The sequence below is a fragment of the Ranitomeya variabilis genome, chromosome 1, assembly GCF_051348905.1.
Source record: "Ranitomeya variabilis isolate aRanVar5 chromosome 1, aRanVar5.hap1, whole genome shotgun sequence".
NCBI classification, from domain to species: domain Eukaryota; kingdom Metazoa; phylum Chordata; class Amphibia; order Anura; family Dendrobatidae; genus Ranitomeya; species Ranitomeya variabilis.
The window spans coordinates 662,224,221-662,238,584 of record NC_135232.1 but is presented as its reverse complement, the minus strand read 5'-3'; the positions used below and the strand labels follow the sequence as shown (position 1 = coordinate 662,238,584).

Here is a 14,364-nt window from a genome sequence, read left to right as displayed (position 1 = left end):
AAATTCATGAATATTTAGGGTTGGGGGCGGCAGAATATGGATAATCGTCATGATAAATAGATAATGAGGTGAGAATCATATTAGTAAATTGATGACAATCTTTCTAGTCACTAAGAATAGTCATTGTCCATTTTTTAGCATGGAAGATGGTGAGAAAAAAGACAAAGCTAAAGCAGAAGAACAATCTGAATTCTTGGAAAGCAAAGAGGGGCAAAGAAGAAAGAGAAGACGAGGCCAGAAAAAAGAAGAGCCTGAAGCGTTTATGGCTAATTTTCTCTCAGGACTGGAAATTTACCAGACCAAAATGCTGGTAAGAGATACACTTAGCTTTACTGCTAAAATATGCAGGCAAGACTTAATTTTGACATATATAAGCTATGAGGAATAGATCTTACGGGTGGTAACTGATAAGTCATTTTTGTAATTCAAATGACTTTTATGCGTAAACAAATTTCAAAGTCTTAAAAGGTATTGACAAGTTAGAAATGAATCCTCGATCCATGGCATAGGAAATAACTTACTGACCAATGGAACCAGCATCAATCCCAAGAACCAGGGCTCTGAAGAGCACCATGTACATAGAGCAATGGTCAATAATGTGCACTGGTGCTCCATTTGTTATATGGTCGGCTGGTCTTCGGTATTCCAATAAGAATGAATGGAGTAACAGTGTGCATAATCGACCTCCACTCCATTGACATGATTCCTGGTTCTCGGGATCAATGTAAGGTCCCAATGTTTGATAAGTTACCGTATTCCCCATCTCAGGTGTAGGAGTTAACTTTGAAACTTGACAATAATCTCTTAAGTGTTGCCTGTTTCAGAATTGCATAGTTTAGCGTACAGCAGCTTTTAGCTGGTAAAATAAAATAATATTTTCCAATATTTTTCTAATATAATGAAAATACTTGAAAATAAGACACTTTATGTGCCAAAATGTAAATGTATAAAGTGACTAGACTTTAGATCAACATTTACTGCCAAACTGTGTTCTCTTTGTAATACACGACAGCGTGGCCATACACCCTTCTACTATCCACACTTTCCCTAAAACTTTTCCTTATTGATCAAGCACAGCACGGATGGAATTCTCCACCTGATCATAAAGAGAGCGTGCAGGCATTCAGTAACTGTACGGTCATCTCTATCTCCCAATGATCAGTGCAGGGAGGATACAGTAAGGTGATGAGGATATAAAGGAGTTTGCAAGATGGAAACATGAAGAATATTCAGTGTCGTGGGGGCATAAGGGGCATTCTGTGTAAGAAAGATGGGGATCCATGGGGAACAGCCTGTAACACAAAAAGCCAAGTAGAGCAGTCTTTGTAACAGAACATCATGGGGAGCAGTCTGTCAGAGATATGGGCATAAAAAGCAATCCGAGAGAGTAGCAAACCTGGGGAGCAATATGTGTAATGCACGGGGTCATAAGAAGCTGTCTGTCATTGGTAAACAGTCTATGTGAAGGGAGCAATAATGGGGGTAGTCTATGAGAGGACAACCATGAGGAACATTGTGTTCATCAGACGGGCAACCATAGAGAACAAAATGTGTAACAGACGGTTTATGGGTAGCAGTGTGAAGCCTGGCGGGGTGAGTAACCAATTGAACACCAGGTATGCAATATTACCCTTTTTCTGTCCTATTTGACACTGTTAACGTCAACATCAACCTCTTTGTTGCTTTAGGACCTAGTGGATATTACCATAAACCCATTATCGATCTTAGCTATTTGTGGAACATTATTCAGTGATATCCAGCAATATTTATTTCATACTATATTGCAATAGAATTACCCAATTTAGAAGGAACATTGCACGCTGGAGAGCTACATATAGGCTTATAGGGAACATCCCTGGTGGACTTCATGGCGCAAACTAGTAAATCTTGATATTTGGTCACTTTGCCTTTTGCTGGCTTCAACAAAATTGCTTACTGGTGAGTCTAATATGGACTTGTGACCAGAGTTGGTAGCCGCTGTATGAAACTGACAGCTAGCACAGAGTGAATGTGCTTCATGGTTAGGAATAAAGAAGCCATATATTTAGAAAAAAAGTACAGTATCTGTGACCTCCATCAATGTTATGTGGTAACTGATACTTCTGTTGTAGAGCTTCCAATGGCTTTGTCCCTGGAATACTACAGGAGATAATGTTACACATCTTGCAATGCGCGCTCACTATGGACAGACCAGGGGCTTTCTTAGGATGCATTTACACTGGACGATTATTGGAAACAAGTGATCTACCTGTATAAAGAGGCTGCCAATCACCTGCAAAACAAGCTACACGCTTATTTGTTGGGTGAATGGTTTGTAGAGCTTTCTCTTGGCATCACATCATCCTGTGTAAAGAGAATATGTGCTGCCAACAATGATAAACTGTACGCACAGAACGATCGCATGAACGATAGTTCTCTGTGCATGAAAGTGCGGTCGGCCTGTCTAAACAGGCTATTAAATGGCTGCAAATCGCCTGTGGTTTAATGGCTGCAGGTCAGAAAGTATAAACTCACCCTCAGAAATGTAGAAATCAGGCACAAGATGAATGAAATAAAGCCGGTTTCTACATTTGCTGCTCAGCTCTGCACCGGTCACAATCCCACCAAGGAAACTTTCACAGCAGTCAAACGGTTTTAAATAGTACAAAAAAAATTAGGTGATACATTCTGTAAAAGAAAAACGTAAGTAGGTACGAGCTGAATAGCTAGTGAATGATGAAAGGTTCAAAGGATGAGCCTGGGGCAACAAGCAAGGATATAGGCATACTGACCCATTTTTCCTTCACATCCCATGCATGATTTTACAGTGACGACCATGGAGTATTGTTACTGCACTCTGCATTGCCCTACTTGTGCAATGTCGCACTGTTTCAGAAATGATTTAGACTGCTTTAACTTACTGTTTTGTGCCTCTCAAGAAAAGTTACTTGGCCAAGAGAGAGGTAGGAATTAATTTTTGCATTTGATAATTATTTAAATATTTAAACCAAATGACCAGAATTGAAAATTATCAAATCTGCCTGGAGAGACAACCGTGAAATACTTTTCTTTATAACCAAATCTAGATCTTAGATGTGTTGGAAATGCTTTAATCCTTATTTTTCTTCTGTCTCTTTTCAGAATTACCTCGCCAGAAATTTCTACAATCTACGATTCCTCGCTCTGTTTGTGGCATTTGCGATTAACTTTATTCTGTTGTTCTACAAGGTAATGCCTTTTGTATGATACCATTTTCTGTTCTTTATCATACAGGGTCTTTTGTCGATGTGCTTTGCTAATAGAAGTTTTCTCACACTATTGGATCTATTGTCCTCTTATGAGGAAGACTTTCTTTGAAGACAAACTCTCAGTGTCTCTTCTCAAGACAAGCTTTCATCGTCAGTATCTGACTGCTGCCTCGAGCCCACAAGCTCCTCATTATGTTGCTCTGCTGCCGTCTATGCGTTAGGAAGGTTAAACAGTGAACAGAGAATGTATTTAAGGCTTCTATGTTACGTAGGTTTGTACAGATTTTGTCTGGAAATCATAGGAAATAGATGAAAGCCTCTGGAAATGTTAGTATAAGAAACTTTTAATTTGCCTACTTAGGACGTTGACAGTGTAAACCTTGATATACCGCACTGTATGTATCAGAACCCTCGTATGGCTAGCTTAATAATGTACTTACAGATACTTCAGATCACACAGCTATTAAATACCACTTTACTCCATGTGTATTTCTAGGTCAACCAACCGCGCTCAACTGCAGATAAGGATAATAATTCCAACATATGGCACACATATCAAGAAGATGAGGAGGACGTAGAAGAAGGAGCCGTTTATTTTGTCTTACAGGAGAACACCGGTTATATGGCTCCAACATTGCGCATATTGGCTATTATTCACACCATCATCTCGTTCCTTTGTGTTATTGGATACTACTGTCTTAAGGTACTGAGCATTCAGAGTGGGTCACCAAAATCTTTTTTTTTTCACTGCCCCATAGAAGTTTTTAAACTTTTTACATAAAAAAACAGTCACCCTGAATCATCAAGCGGTATCACAAAATAATGGTTAGCTGCAGGAACCTGCCCACGGACACATTCACGTCTCCATAATGTGTGAAGGTGCGTGACCCGAAAATCGTTCTAACAAATTTTGTCCCAATGTGCTAATTCCTTAGAGAGATCATATTCCACAAGTAATTGTAAGCAAGGGAGTCATTAACACAGTGCCTGGCATGCAATTGATTACAAAGTAGGCAGAGTTGTTATTTTCTTCCTATGATTATAAGGGGCCCCCAAGCCTCTGCATATTTGGTGCGTCTGTCTCTTTAGCTACCATTTGCATAGAGCAGTTTTCCTTTGCATTTTCTCGACCACAATTATCCTCACATAGCACTTGCACGTTTTGTATATTGCACTTTATGATCTATTTATCAAAGATTAGAAATCTAATTACCATATATACCTTCATAAGACTGGATGAGAATTGGGACATATGTGGGTGAGATGGAGCAACCACTAAAGACAATATTGCTTTTTTAATTTTTGCATCCATTGTGTCGCTTACTGCAAGTGCACCTTTTTCCCGTATAAAAGAGAAAAATAATGTTCAATACTGCGGTTTCTACAAACATAATCCCTAAAGAGAAAGTTTTCTTTCCTTAAATCCGAAGAAGAGACTTGATTATTAATGTGTGAACACCAGCACATATGTAACTAAGAGACATTTTCTTTGGGATTCAGTTGCAATCAAATGTGTTTATTCCTCTAGGGAATATACAAATAAAATTCACAGAAAAAAAAAATCATTTTGTACATATCATACATACTGTGAAGTCACTATAGTGATAGACAGATCCCTTCATTCCTATCTGTTCCTCTTAAAAGGTGCGAATTGATAATGGAGTTACCTGGATGTTGTTCATGCTCATCCTTCTGTCCTCTCCCCATAGGTTCCTCTGGTGGTGTTTAAACGGGAGAAAGAAATTGCTCGCAATGTAGAATTTGATGGTCTGTATATCACAGAGCAACCCTCAGATGATGACATCAAAGGGCAATGGGATCGGCTTGTTATAAATACCCCGTAAGAAATCCAGGTTTTCTTCTTCTATTATCTGTGGTGTCTATGGCTGTACTTTGACAATGCGGCAGTTGTACTATGTACACCAAGTGTTAGTTTAGGTTATCTGCGCAGAAACTAATTAAAAGGGTTTTCCAATATATACATAATTATTTTCTTCCAAAAGAGCCCCACACCTGTCACTGGGTTGTGTTTGCGAATGCAGCTTGCTTCTATGTAAGCGTACAGGGTTGTGCCGCAGTGCTATACACAAACTGTGGACAACCTTTTTTCATTATTGAACAGTTTTTACAGTTAAGTTTATTCTTTATCACCCATGTACAGATTACGTGATTAACAGAATTTTACTTTCTGTAGCATTGTAGAATGTATTGCAATGTGGTGCTCCATTGAGCTATCAGCAATGTTCCCTGAAAAACTCCTTAAAAAAATCTACAAGGTTCATTTATACACCAGTTTTTCTCATACATGTGGTTGTCCGTGTTTTTTTTTCCTGACAGCACACTCACCATTGTTTACGACTCCCAATTATTACTAGAACAAGAGTGGTTATACATGTGCACTACCGCTCCATTCACTGTCTATAGACCTGACAGAGATAGTGGAGTTTAAAGGAGTTTCCCTTTAAGGGGACTCTGTCAGCACAAAATGATGTTTTAACCAAGTACAGGCACTCAGTATATCTTTGGCATATCCAAAAAGTTCTGTTCACCTTCCCACCTACTGGTATTTTATCCATCTCTGCTCTACTTTGGCTCTATAAAGCCAGAGATGTCAATCAAAGAAGTGGAGGAAGTGGAGCAGAATAAGTCATTCTGTTCTGAAACCCCCTTTAAAGGGAAACTGTCACCAGGTTTTTCCCATATAAAGTAGGGCCAGCACCTGTATGCCCTCTGTTACAGCATTGTAGAAGGCCGTACATATGTTCCCAATCCGCTCTGCATAACACAAAAAATAGGTTTTAATATACTTGCCTATGGCACAGTCCAGTCTGATGGGTGTCTCTGGTCTTGATCCGGTGCCTCCTCCAAGTAGGATGGGTCATCAACACGAAGCAAGAAGGAGGACAGCGATCACAAGAAGAGAGGCGGCAGTGGATCAAGACCAGCGACGTCCAACGGACCAGACCACGTTATAGGTGAGTATAGTCAAAGCTATTTTTGGTGTTATTCAGAGCGCATTGGGGACATAAATATATATCATTCTACTATGCTGTAACTGAGGCTTACAGGTGCTGCCCCTACTTGATATGGAGGAAAACCTGGTGACGGTTTCTCTTTAAGGCACTGGTCCCCAACATTTCTTAGCTTGAGAGCCACTTTTAGGACCGAGAGAGGGTTGCGAGCAACATCCCAAGCCCTCCGAGCAGTGACATCTAGCTCCTGTCTCACCACTTCTGTCCCAATAGTGACACCCAAAGTTCTAATACAGGTGTAATGACAGCCAAAGCTACCGCATAGAAATCACAATGAGGTAGTAGACTTACAGTGCCTTGCAAAAGTATTCGGCTCCCAGGAACTTTTCTACCTTTTCCCACATATCATGCTTCAAACATAAAGATACCAAATGTAAATTTTTGGTGAAGAATCAACAACAAGTGGAACACAATTGTAAAGTTGAACGAAATTTATTGGTTATTTTAAATTTTTGTGGAAATTCAAATTTACATTTGGTATCTTTATGTTTGAAGCATGATATGTGGGAAAAGGTTGAAAAGTTCCAGGGAGCCGAATACTTTCGCAAGGCACTGTACATCCAGGGATTCCCACCTTACCCCCATTAGGAATTGTTCCATCAAGCAACCCCACCACACTATCGCATCCAGCTTCAAGCAACCCTCTAACTGGAAATATCATCCTATGTCCAGCTTACCATATTTATATCTCCAACCTGAAGGCCAGTGTATGTACATCCTGATCTGCTCTTCTGTAACAGGTCCATGCACAAAAGTCACCAACAGTAGGCCTGCTCATTATAGCTTTTTGTTAGACCTAGTGCTAATGCACCAAGCTAGCACACAGTGGTGAGCCAGACATCATGGGCCAAGCCACATGAAGGTCCAAAGCCACATGTTGAGGAGCTGTCCTTTAAGGAGATACTAAATGTGAAGACAACAGGCTAAACAGAGCTGCTACCATTCCTTTTTTGAAGTTTCCCAGCATTAGATTTATGCACGATGAAATGTTATCATAGTGGTAGACTGCTGGACCAGTCATTAATAATTGAAAAACACAGCAGTCTTCCACTCCCCAGCCAGAAGTCACTGATTACAGGTTCAGGAAACAATATACAGTAGTTCACTCAACCGTACAGTAGATAGAGAAGACAAGATATGAGGCTATGTGCACACGTTGCGGTTTTTGCTGCGGATCCGCAGTGTTTTTGACGCTGCGGATCCGCAGCAGTTTTCCATGCGGTGTACAGTACCATGTTAACCTATGGAAAACATAAACCGCTGTGCACATGCTGCGGAAAAAAACGTGCGGAAACGCTGCGGTTTATTTTCCGCAGCATGTCAATTCTTTGTGCGGAATCCGCAGCGGTTTGGCACCTGCTCCATATTAAAAAACCGCAGGTGTCTAAAACCGCAGTGGAAACCGCACAAAAAAACGCGATAAATCCGCAGTACTTTTTGCACTGCGGATTTAATCAAATCCGCCGCGGAAAATTCCGCAGCGTGTGCACATGGCCTAAAGCTTTTCTATAGGTTTTACAGCTACAGGTTGATTTCTTACACGCGGAGTAAATCCCATTTACAAAGGTGCATAATTTGCCTGTGATCTTATCTGATTTCAATTCGATTGACACTAATTTACTTACTTTTATTGGTTACAAAAATCTTGTAGACCCTACATTTAATTTTTCATAAGAGGATACAATCGGTCATTCCCTAGTTTCCATTATTGGTGTCATATCACACAATTGAATTTGCTGCTGACGATTTTTATGTCCACATAGAAGATTAATTTATTGTACTCGCTTATATGGCGCCATTAATTCCACAGCGCTTTACAGACATAATCATCTCTGTCCCCATTGGAGCTCACAATCTAGATTCCCTATCACTTTGCCTTTGGAGTGTGGGAGGAAACCTCAGAACCCGGAGGAAACCCACACAAACACGGGGAGAACATACAAACTCCTTGCAGATGTTGTCCTTGGTGGGATTTGAATCCAGGACCCCAAAGCAAAAGTGCTAACCACTGAGCCACCGTGCTGCTTACTAAATGATCAAACGACAATTGAGCCAATTATTATTTGTGATTCGATCACAGGATGTGTTTACATTGGACAATGATCGGGAAGTAAGATTCACACAAGTGGTCATCACCCCTTGTATATGGGCCTTTATCCACCAGAAGAGATGCTGCCAATTCTTTTATACAGTTAGGAATATGCAGCAAATTAGACATTTCTCATACTAGAAATTATTCTTTAATATGTTCTTTAGCCTTTTATCTCAGAGGACAGCATAGACATTTTTTAGAGATTGGGAATGTGAACTTGAAAATATTTTAACCACGACAAGATAATTAAAAAGTGTTTGGCTCCCATATATAGTTATGTTGGATTGGTGAAAATTGACATAATGATGCTTCTACCCAGTTTATGCAGCTGTCATACATTACTGCAGCACCCAGACATTGCATTGTGACGAGTGCCTAGAATATCGCTGTCTCCTGGGACCTGCAGCTGTCACCGAGCTGTCTGGCCTTTAAATACATATCACGTGGATCGATTTTATGATTTCATCTTGCTGCTGTGCTACAGGTGGTAGCGTGAATAATGTGACATGTTGTTATTCTGTTTGTAGGTCTTTTCCTAATAATTACTGGGATAAATTTGTTAAGAGGAAGGTAAGCTTTTAATCCTGCGCACACCTGTGCTGGGAATCCATTTTTGCTTCATTATGTTATCATAGGTGTAAATAACAAGTATAATATTCTGCATGTAACGACCGGCAAGGCTGCTGCTGTGCTAACATTATTTCCGCGTATTTGTTACGTTTCTATGCTCCTATTCTTCTGAATAACGTTACTCCAAGTACAATAAACCTCACACTATACGCATTGTGCTGGGACTTAGACGAGGCGCTTGCTGGATTTTAGGCATGCCAGCTTATATTCTGCTTTCAGTTGCCTGAGCAATTCCACATTTTAATCACAGTATAACATCCAGTAGCTAAGTTTCCATGGATATTAAGTCTTATGGAAGAGATGTTAAGTCCCAGCTGAGCGCTAGGTGAATTCACTGTACGAAAAGCTGCCTGCAATATGCACTTCAGTGTTACAACTGTTGTCTAACACAGGACAGAAAGAACATACGCTGTAGGAAAGTTGGTTAACCCCTTAAGCCCCGAGGGTGGTTAGCACGTTAATGACCGGGCCAATTTTTACAATTCTGACCACTGTCCCTTTATGAGGTTATAACTCTGGAACGCTTCAACGGATCTTGGCGATTCTGACATTGTTTTCTCGTGACATATTGTACTTCATGTTAGTGGTAAAATTTCTTCGATATAACTTGCGTTTATTTGTGAAAAAAATGAATATTTGGCGAAAATTTTGAAAATTTCGCAATTTTCCAACTTTGAATTTTTATGCCCTTAAATCACAGACATATGTCACACAAAATACTTAATAAATAACATTTCCCACATGTTTACTTTACATCAGCACAATTTTGGAACCAAAATTTTTTTTTGTGACGGAGTTATAAGGGTTAAAAGTTGACCAGCAATTTCTCATTTTTACAACACCATTTTTTTTTAGGGACCACATCTCATTTGAAGTCATTTTGACGGGTCTATATGATAGAAAATACCCAAGTGTGACACCATTCTAAAAACTGCACCCCTCAAGGTACTCAAAACCACTTTCAAGAAGTTTATTAACCCTTCAGGTGTTTCACAGGAATTTTTGGAATGTTTAAATAAAAATGAACATTTAACTTTTTTTCACACAAAATTTATTTCAGCTCCAATTTGTTTTATTTTACCAAGGGTAACAGGAGAAAATAGACCCCAAAAGTTGTTGTACAATTTGTCCTGAGTACGCTGATACCCCATATGTGGGGGTAAACCACAGTTTGGGCGCATGGCAGAGCTTGGAAGCAAAGGAGCGCCATTTGACTTTTCAATGCAAAATTGACTGGAATTGAGATGGGACGCCATGTTGCATTTGGAGAGCCCCTGATGTGCCTAAACATTGAAACCCCCCACAAGTGACACCATTTTGGAAAGTAGACCCCCTAAGGAACTTATCTAGATGTGTGGTGAGCACTTTGACCCAACAAGTGCTTTACAGAAGTTTATAATGCAGAGCCGTAAAAATAAAAAATCATATTTTTTCACAAAAATTATCTTTTCACCCCCAATTTTTTATTTTCCCAAGGGTGAGAGAAGAAATTGGACCCCAAAAATTGTTGTGCAATTTGTCCTGAGTACGCTGATACCCCATATGTGGGTGTAAACCATTGTTTGGGCGCAGGGCAGAGCTCGGAAGGGAAGGAGCGCCATTTGACTTTTCAATGCAAAATTGACTGGAATTGAGATGGGACGCCATGTTGCGTTTGGAGAGCCCCTAATGTGCCTAAACATTGAAACCCCCCACGAGTGACACCATTTTGGAAAGTAGACCCCTTAAGGAACTTATCTAGATGTGTGTTGAGCACTTTGACCCAACAAGTGCTTCACAGAAGTTTATAATGCAGAGCCGTAAAAATAAAAAATCATATTTTTTCACAAAAATGATCTTTTCACCCCCATTTTTTTATTTCCCCAAGGGTAAGAGAAGAAATTAGACCACAAAAGTTGTTGTGCAATTTGTCCTGAGTACGACGATACCCCATATGTGGGTGTAAACCATTGTTTGGGCGCATAGCAGAGCTCAGAAGGGAAGAAGCGCTATTTTACTTTTCAATGCAAAATTGACTGGAATTAAGATGGGATGCCATGTTGCGTTTGGAGAGCCCCTGATGTGCCTAAACATTAAACCCCCCCACAAGTGACACCATTTTGGAAAGTAGACCCCCTAAGGAACTTATCTAGATGTGTTTTGAGAGCTTTGAACCCCCAAGTGTTTCACTACAGTTTATAACGCAGAGCCGTGAAAATAAAAATTATTTTTTTTTTTCACAAAAATGATTTTTTTAGCCCCCAGTTTTGTATTTTCACAAGGGTATCAGGATAAATTGGACCCCAAAAGTTGTTGTCCAATTTGTCTGGAGTACGCTGATACCCCATTTGTGGGGAGGGACCACTGTTTGGGCGCATGACAGAGCTCGGAAGGGAAGGAGCGCCATTTGGAATGCAGACTTAAATGGATTGGTCTGCAGGCGTCACGTTGCATTTGCAGAGCCCCTGATGTACCCAAACAGTACAAACCCCCCACAAGTGACCCCATATTGGAAACTAGACCCCCCAAGGAACTTATCTAGATGTGTTGTGAGAACTTTGAACCCCCAAGTGTTTCACTACAGTTTATAACGCAGAGCCGTGAAAATAATTTTTTTTTTTTTTCACAAAAATGAAATTTAGCCCCCAGTTTTGTATTTTCACAAGGGTATCAGGATAAATTGGACCCTAAAAGTTGTTGTCCAATTTGTCCTGAGTACGCTGATACCCCCTATGTGGGGGGGAACCACTGTTTGGGCGCATGACAGAGCTCGGAAGGGAAGGAGCGCCATTTGGAATGCAGACTTAAATGGATTGGTCTGCAGGCGTCACGTTGCATTTGCAGAGCCCCTGATGTACCCAAATAGTACAAACCCCCCACAAGTGACCCCATATTGGAAACTAGACCTCCCAAGGAACTTATCTAGATGTGTTGTGAGAACTTTGAACCCCCAAGTGTTTCACTACAGTTTACAACGCAGAGCCGTGAAAATAAAACATATTTTTTTCCCACAAAAATGATTTTTAGCCCCCCAAATTTTTATTTTCCCAAGGATAACAAGAGAACTTGGACCCCAGAAGTTGTTGTTCAATTTGTCCCTAGTACGCTGATACCCCATATGTTGGGGTAAACCCCTTTTTGGACGCACGGGAGAGCTCGGAAGGGAAGGAGCACTGTTTTACTTTTTCAACGCAGAATTGGCTGGAATTGAGATTGGACGCCATGTCGCGTTTGGAGAGCCCCTGATGTGCCTGAACAGTGGAAACTCCCCAATTCTACCTGAAACCCTACCCCTAACCGTTTACTGAACATTTTCTGACAGTCATAAGTGCCACGTATATAAGTGCCACGTATATAAGTGCCACGTATATAAGTGCCACGTATATAAGTGCCACGTATATAAGTGCCACGTATTTAAGTGCCACGTATTTAAGTGCCACGTATTTAAGTGCCACGTATTTAAGTGCCACGTATTTAAGTGCCACGATATTTCAGTGCCACGTATTTCAGTGCCACGTATTTCAGTGCCACGTATTTCAGTGCCACCTATTTCAGGCACTGAAAAATACGTGGCACGTAAATACTTCAGTGCCACGATATTTCAGTGCCACGATATTTCAGTGCCACGTATTTCAGTGCCACGTATTTCAGGCACTGAAAAATACGTGGCACGTAAATACGTGGCACTTAAATACGTGGCACTTAAATACGTGGCACTTAAATACGTGGCACTTAAATACGTGGCACTTAAATACGTGGCACTTATATACGTGGCCACTGAAATATCGTGGCACTTATATACGTATATACGTATATAAACGTATATTTCAGTGCCACGTATTTCAGTGCCACGTATTTCAGGTTAGGGGTAGGGTTAGGGGTAGGGTTAGGGTTTTTTGTTTTTTTCTTGTTTTCTTGTGTTTTTCTATAAAAACGCATGCGTTTTACCGCGTTTACATGCATTTTTTCACACATGCGGTTTTTTTAAAAAACGCATGCAGATAAAAACGCAAGTGTGAAACCAGACTAAAAGACGCTTTTTATAGCAAAAAAGTTTTTGCGTCTCCACATTTTGAGACCTATAATTTTTCCACATTTTGGTCCACAGAGTCATGTGAGGTCTTGTTTTTTGCGGGACGAGTTGACGTTTTTATTGGTAACATTTTCGGACACGTGACCATTTTTTATCACTTTTTATTCCGATTTTTGTGAGGCAGAATAACCAAAAACCAGCTATTCATGAATTTCTTTTGGGAGAGGCGTTTATACCGTTCTGCGCTTGGTAAAATTGATAAAGCAGTTTTATTCGTCGGGTCAGTACGATTACAGCGATACCTCATTTATATCATGTTTTTATGTTTTGACGCTTTTATACGATAAAAACTATTTTATAGAAAAAATAATTATTTTGGCATCGCTTTATTCTGAGGACTATAACTTTTTTATTTTTTTGCTGATGATGCTGTATGGCGGCTCGTTTTTTGCGGGACAAGATGACGTTTTCAGCGGTAACATGGTTATTTATATCCGTCTTTTTGATCGCGTGTTATTCCACTTTTTGTTCGGCGGTATGGTAATAAAGCGTTGTTTTTTGCCTCGTTTTTTTTTTTTTTTTTTCTTACGGTGTTTACTGAAGGGGTTAACTAGTGGGCCAGTTTTATAGGTTGGGTCGTTACGGACGCGGCGATACTAAATATGTGTACTTTTATTGTTTTTGTTTGTTTTTTTTAGATAAAGAAATGTATTTATGGGAATAATATTTTTTTTTTTATTATTATTTATTTAGGAATTATTATTTTTTTTTTTTACACATGTGGAAATTTTTTTTTTTACTTTTTTACTTTGTCCCAGGGGGGGACATCACAGATCGCAGATCTGATAGTGTGCACAGCACTCTATCAGATCTGCGATCATACTTTCATCGGAGCAGGCTGCAGCTTTCATCTGCAGCCTGCTCCGACCCGGAAGTGCTCCCTGCAGGACCCGGATACAGCCCCTCGGCCATTTTGGATCCGGGGCCTGCAGGGAGAAGACGTTCGGTACGAGGTGAGTACATCACCTTGTACCGATCGTCTCAGGGAAGCCCGCAGGGAGCCCCCTCCCTGCGCGATGCTTCCCTGTACCGCCGGTACACCGCGATCATGTTTGATCGCGGTGTGCCGGGGGTTAATGTGCCGGGGGCGGTCCGTGACCGCTCCTGGCACATAGTGCCGGATGTCAGCTGCGATATGCAGCCGACACCCGGCCGCGATCGGCCGCGCTCCCCCCGTGAGCGCGGCCGATCGCGTATGACGTACTATACCGTCACCGGGAATTAAGGCCCACCCCACCTCGACGGTATAGTACGTCATATGGGATTAAGGGGTTAATAAATTTCTCTCTTTTTGAAAGAGACCATGTCACC

At 40.7% G+C, this 14,364-nt stretch overlaps 1 protein-coding gene across 11 annotated transcripts in view; it reads left to right on the top strand.

Moving 5' to 3' along the window:
* RYR3 (ryanodine receptor 3) overlaps positions 1–14,364 on the top strand; it is a 978,540-nt gene that overhangs the window by 927,595 nt on the left and 36,581 nt on the right. For all 11 annotated transcript variants that reach the window (XM_077263521.1, XM_077263512.1, XM_077263503.1 and 8 more), the window contains 5 exons: positions 139–310; positions 3,121–3,207; positions 3,724–3,930; positions 4,937–5,067; positions 8,879–8,921. In XM_077263521.1, the coding sequence (XP_077119636.1) occupies positions 139–310; positions 3,121–3,207; positions 3,724–3,930; positions 4,937–5,067; positions 8,879–8,921 (640 nt within the window). The remainder of the gene's footprint in view (positions 1–138; positions 311–3,120; positions 3,208–3,723; positions 3,931–4,936; positions 5,068–8,878; positions 8,922–14,364) is intronic.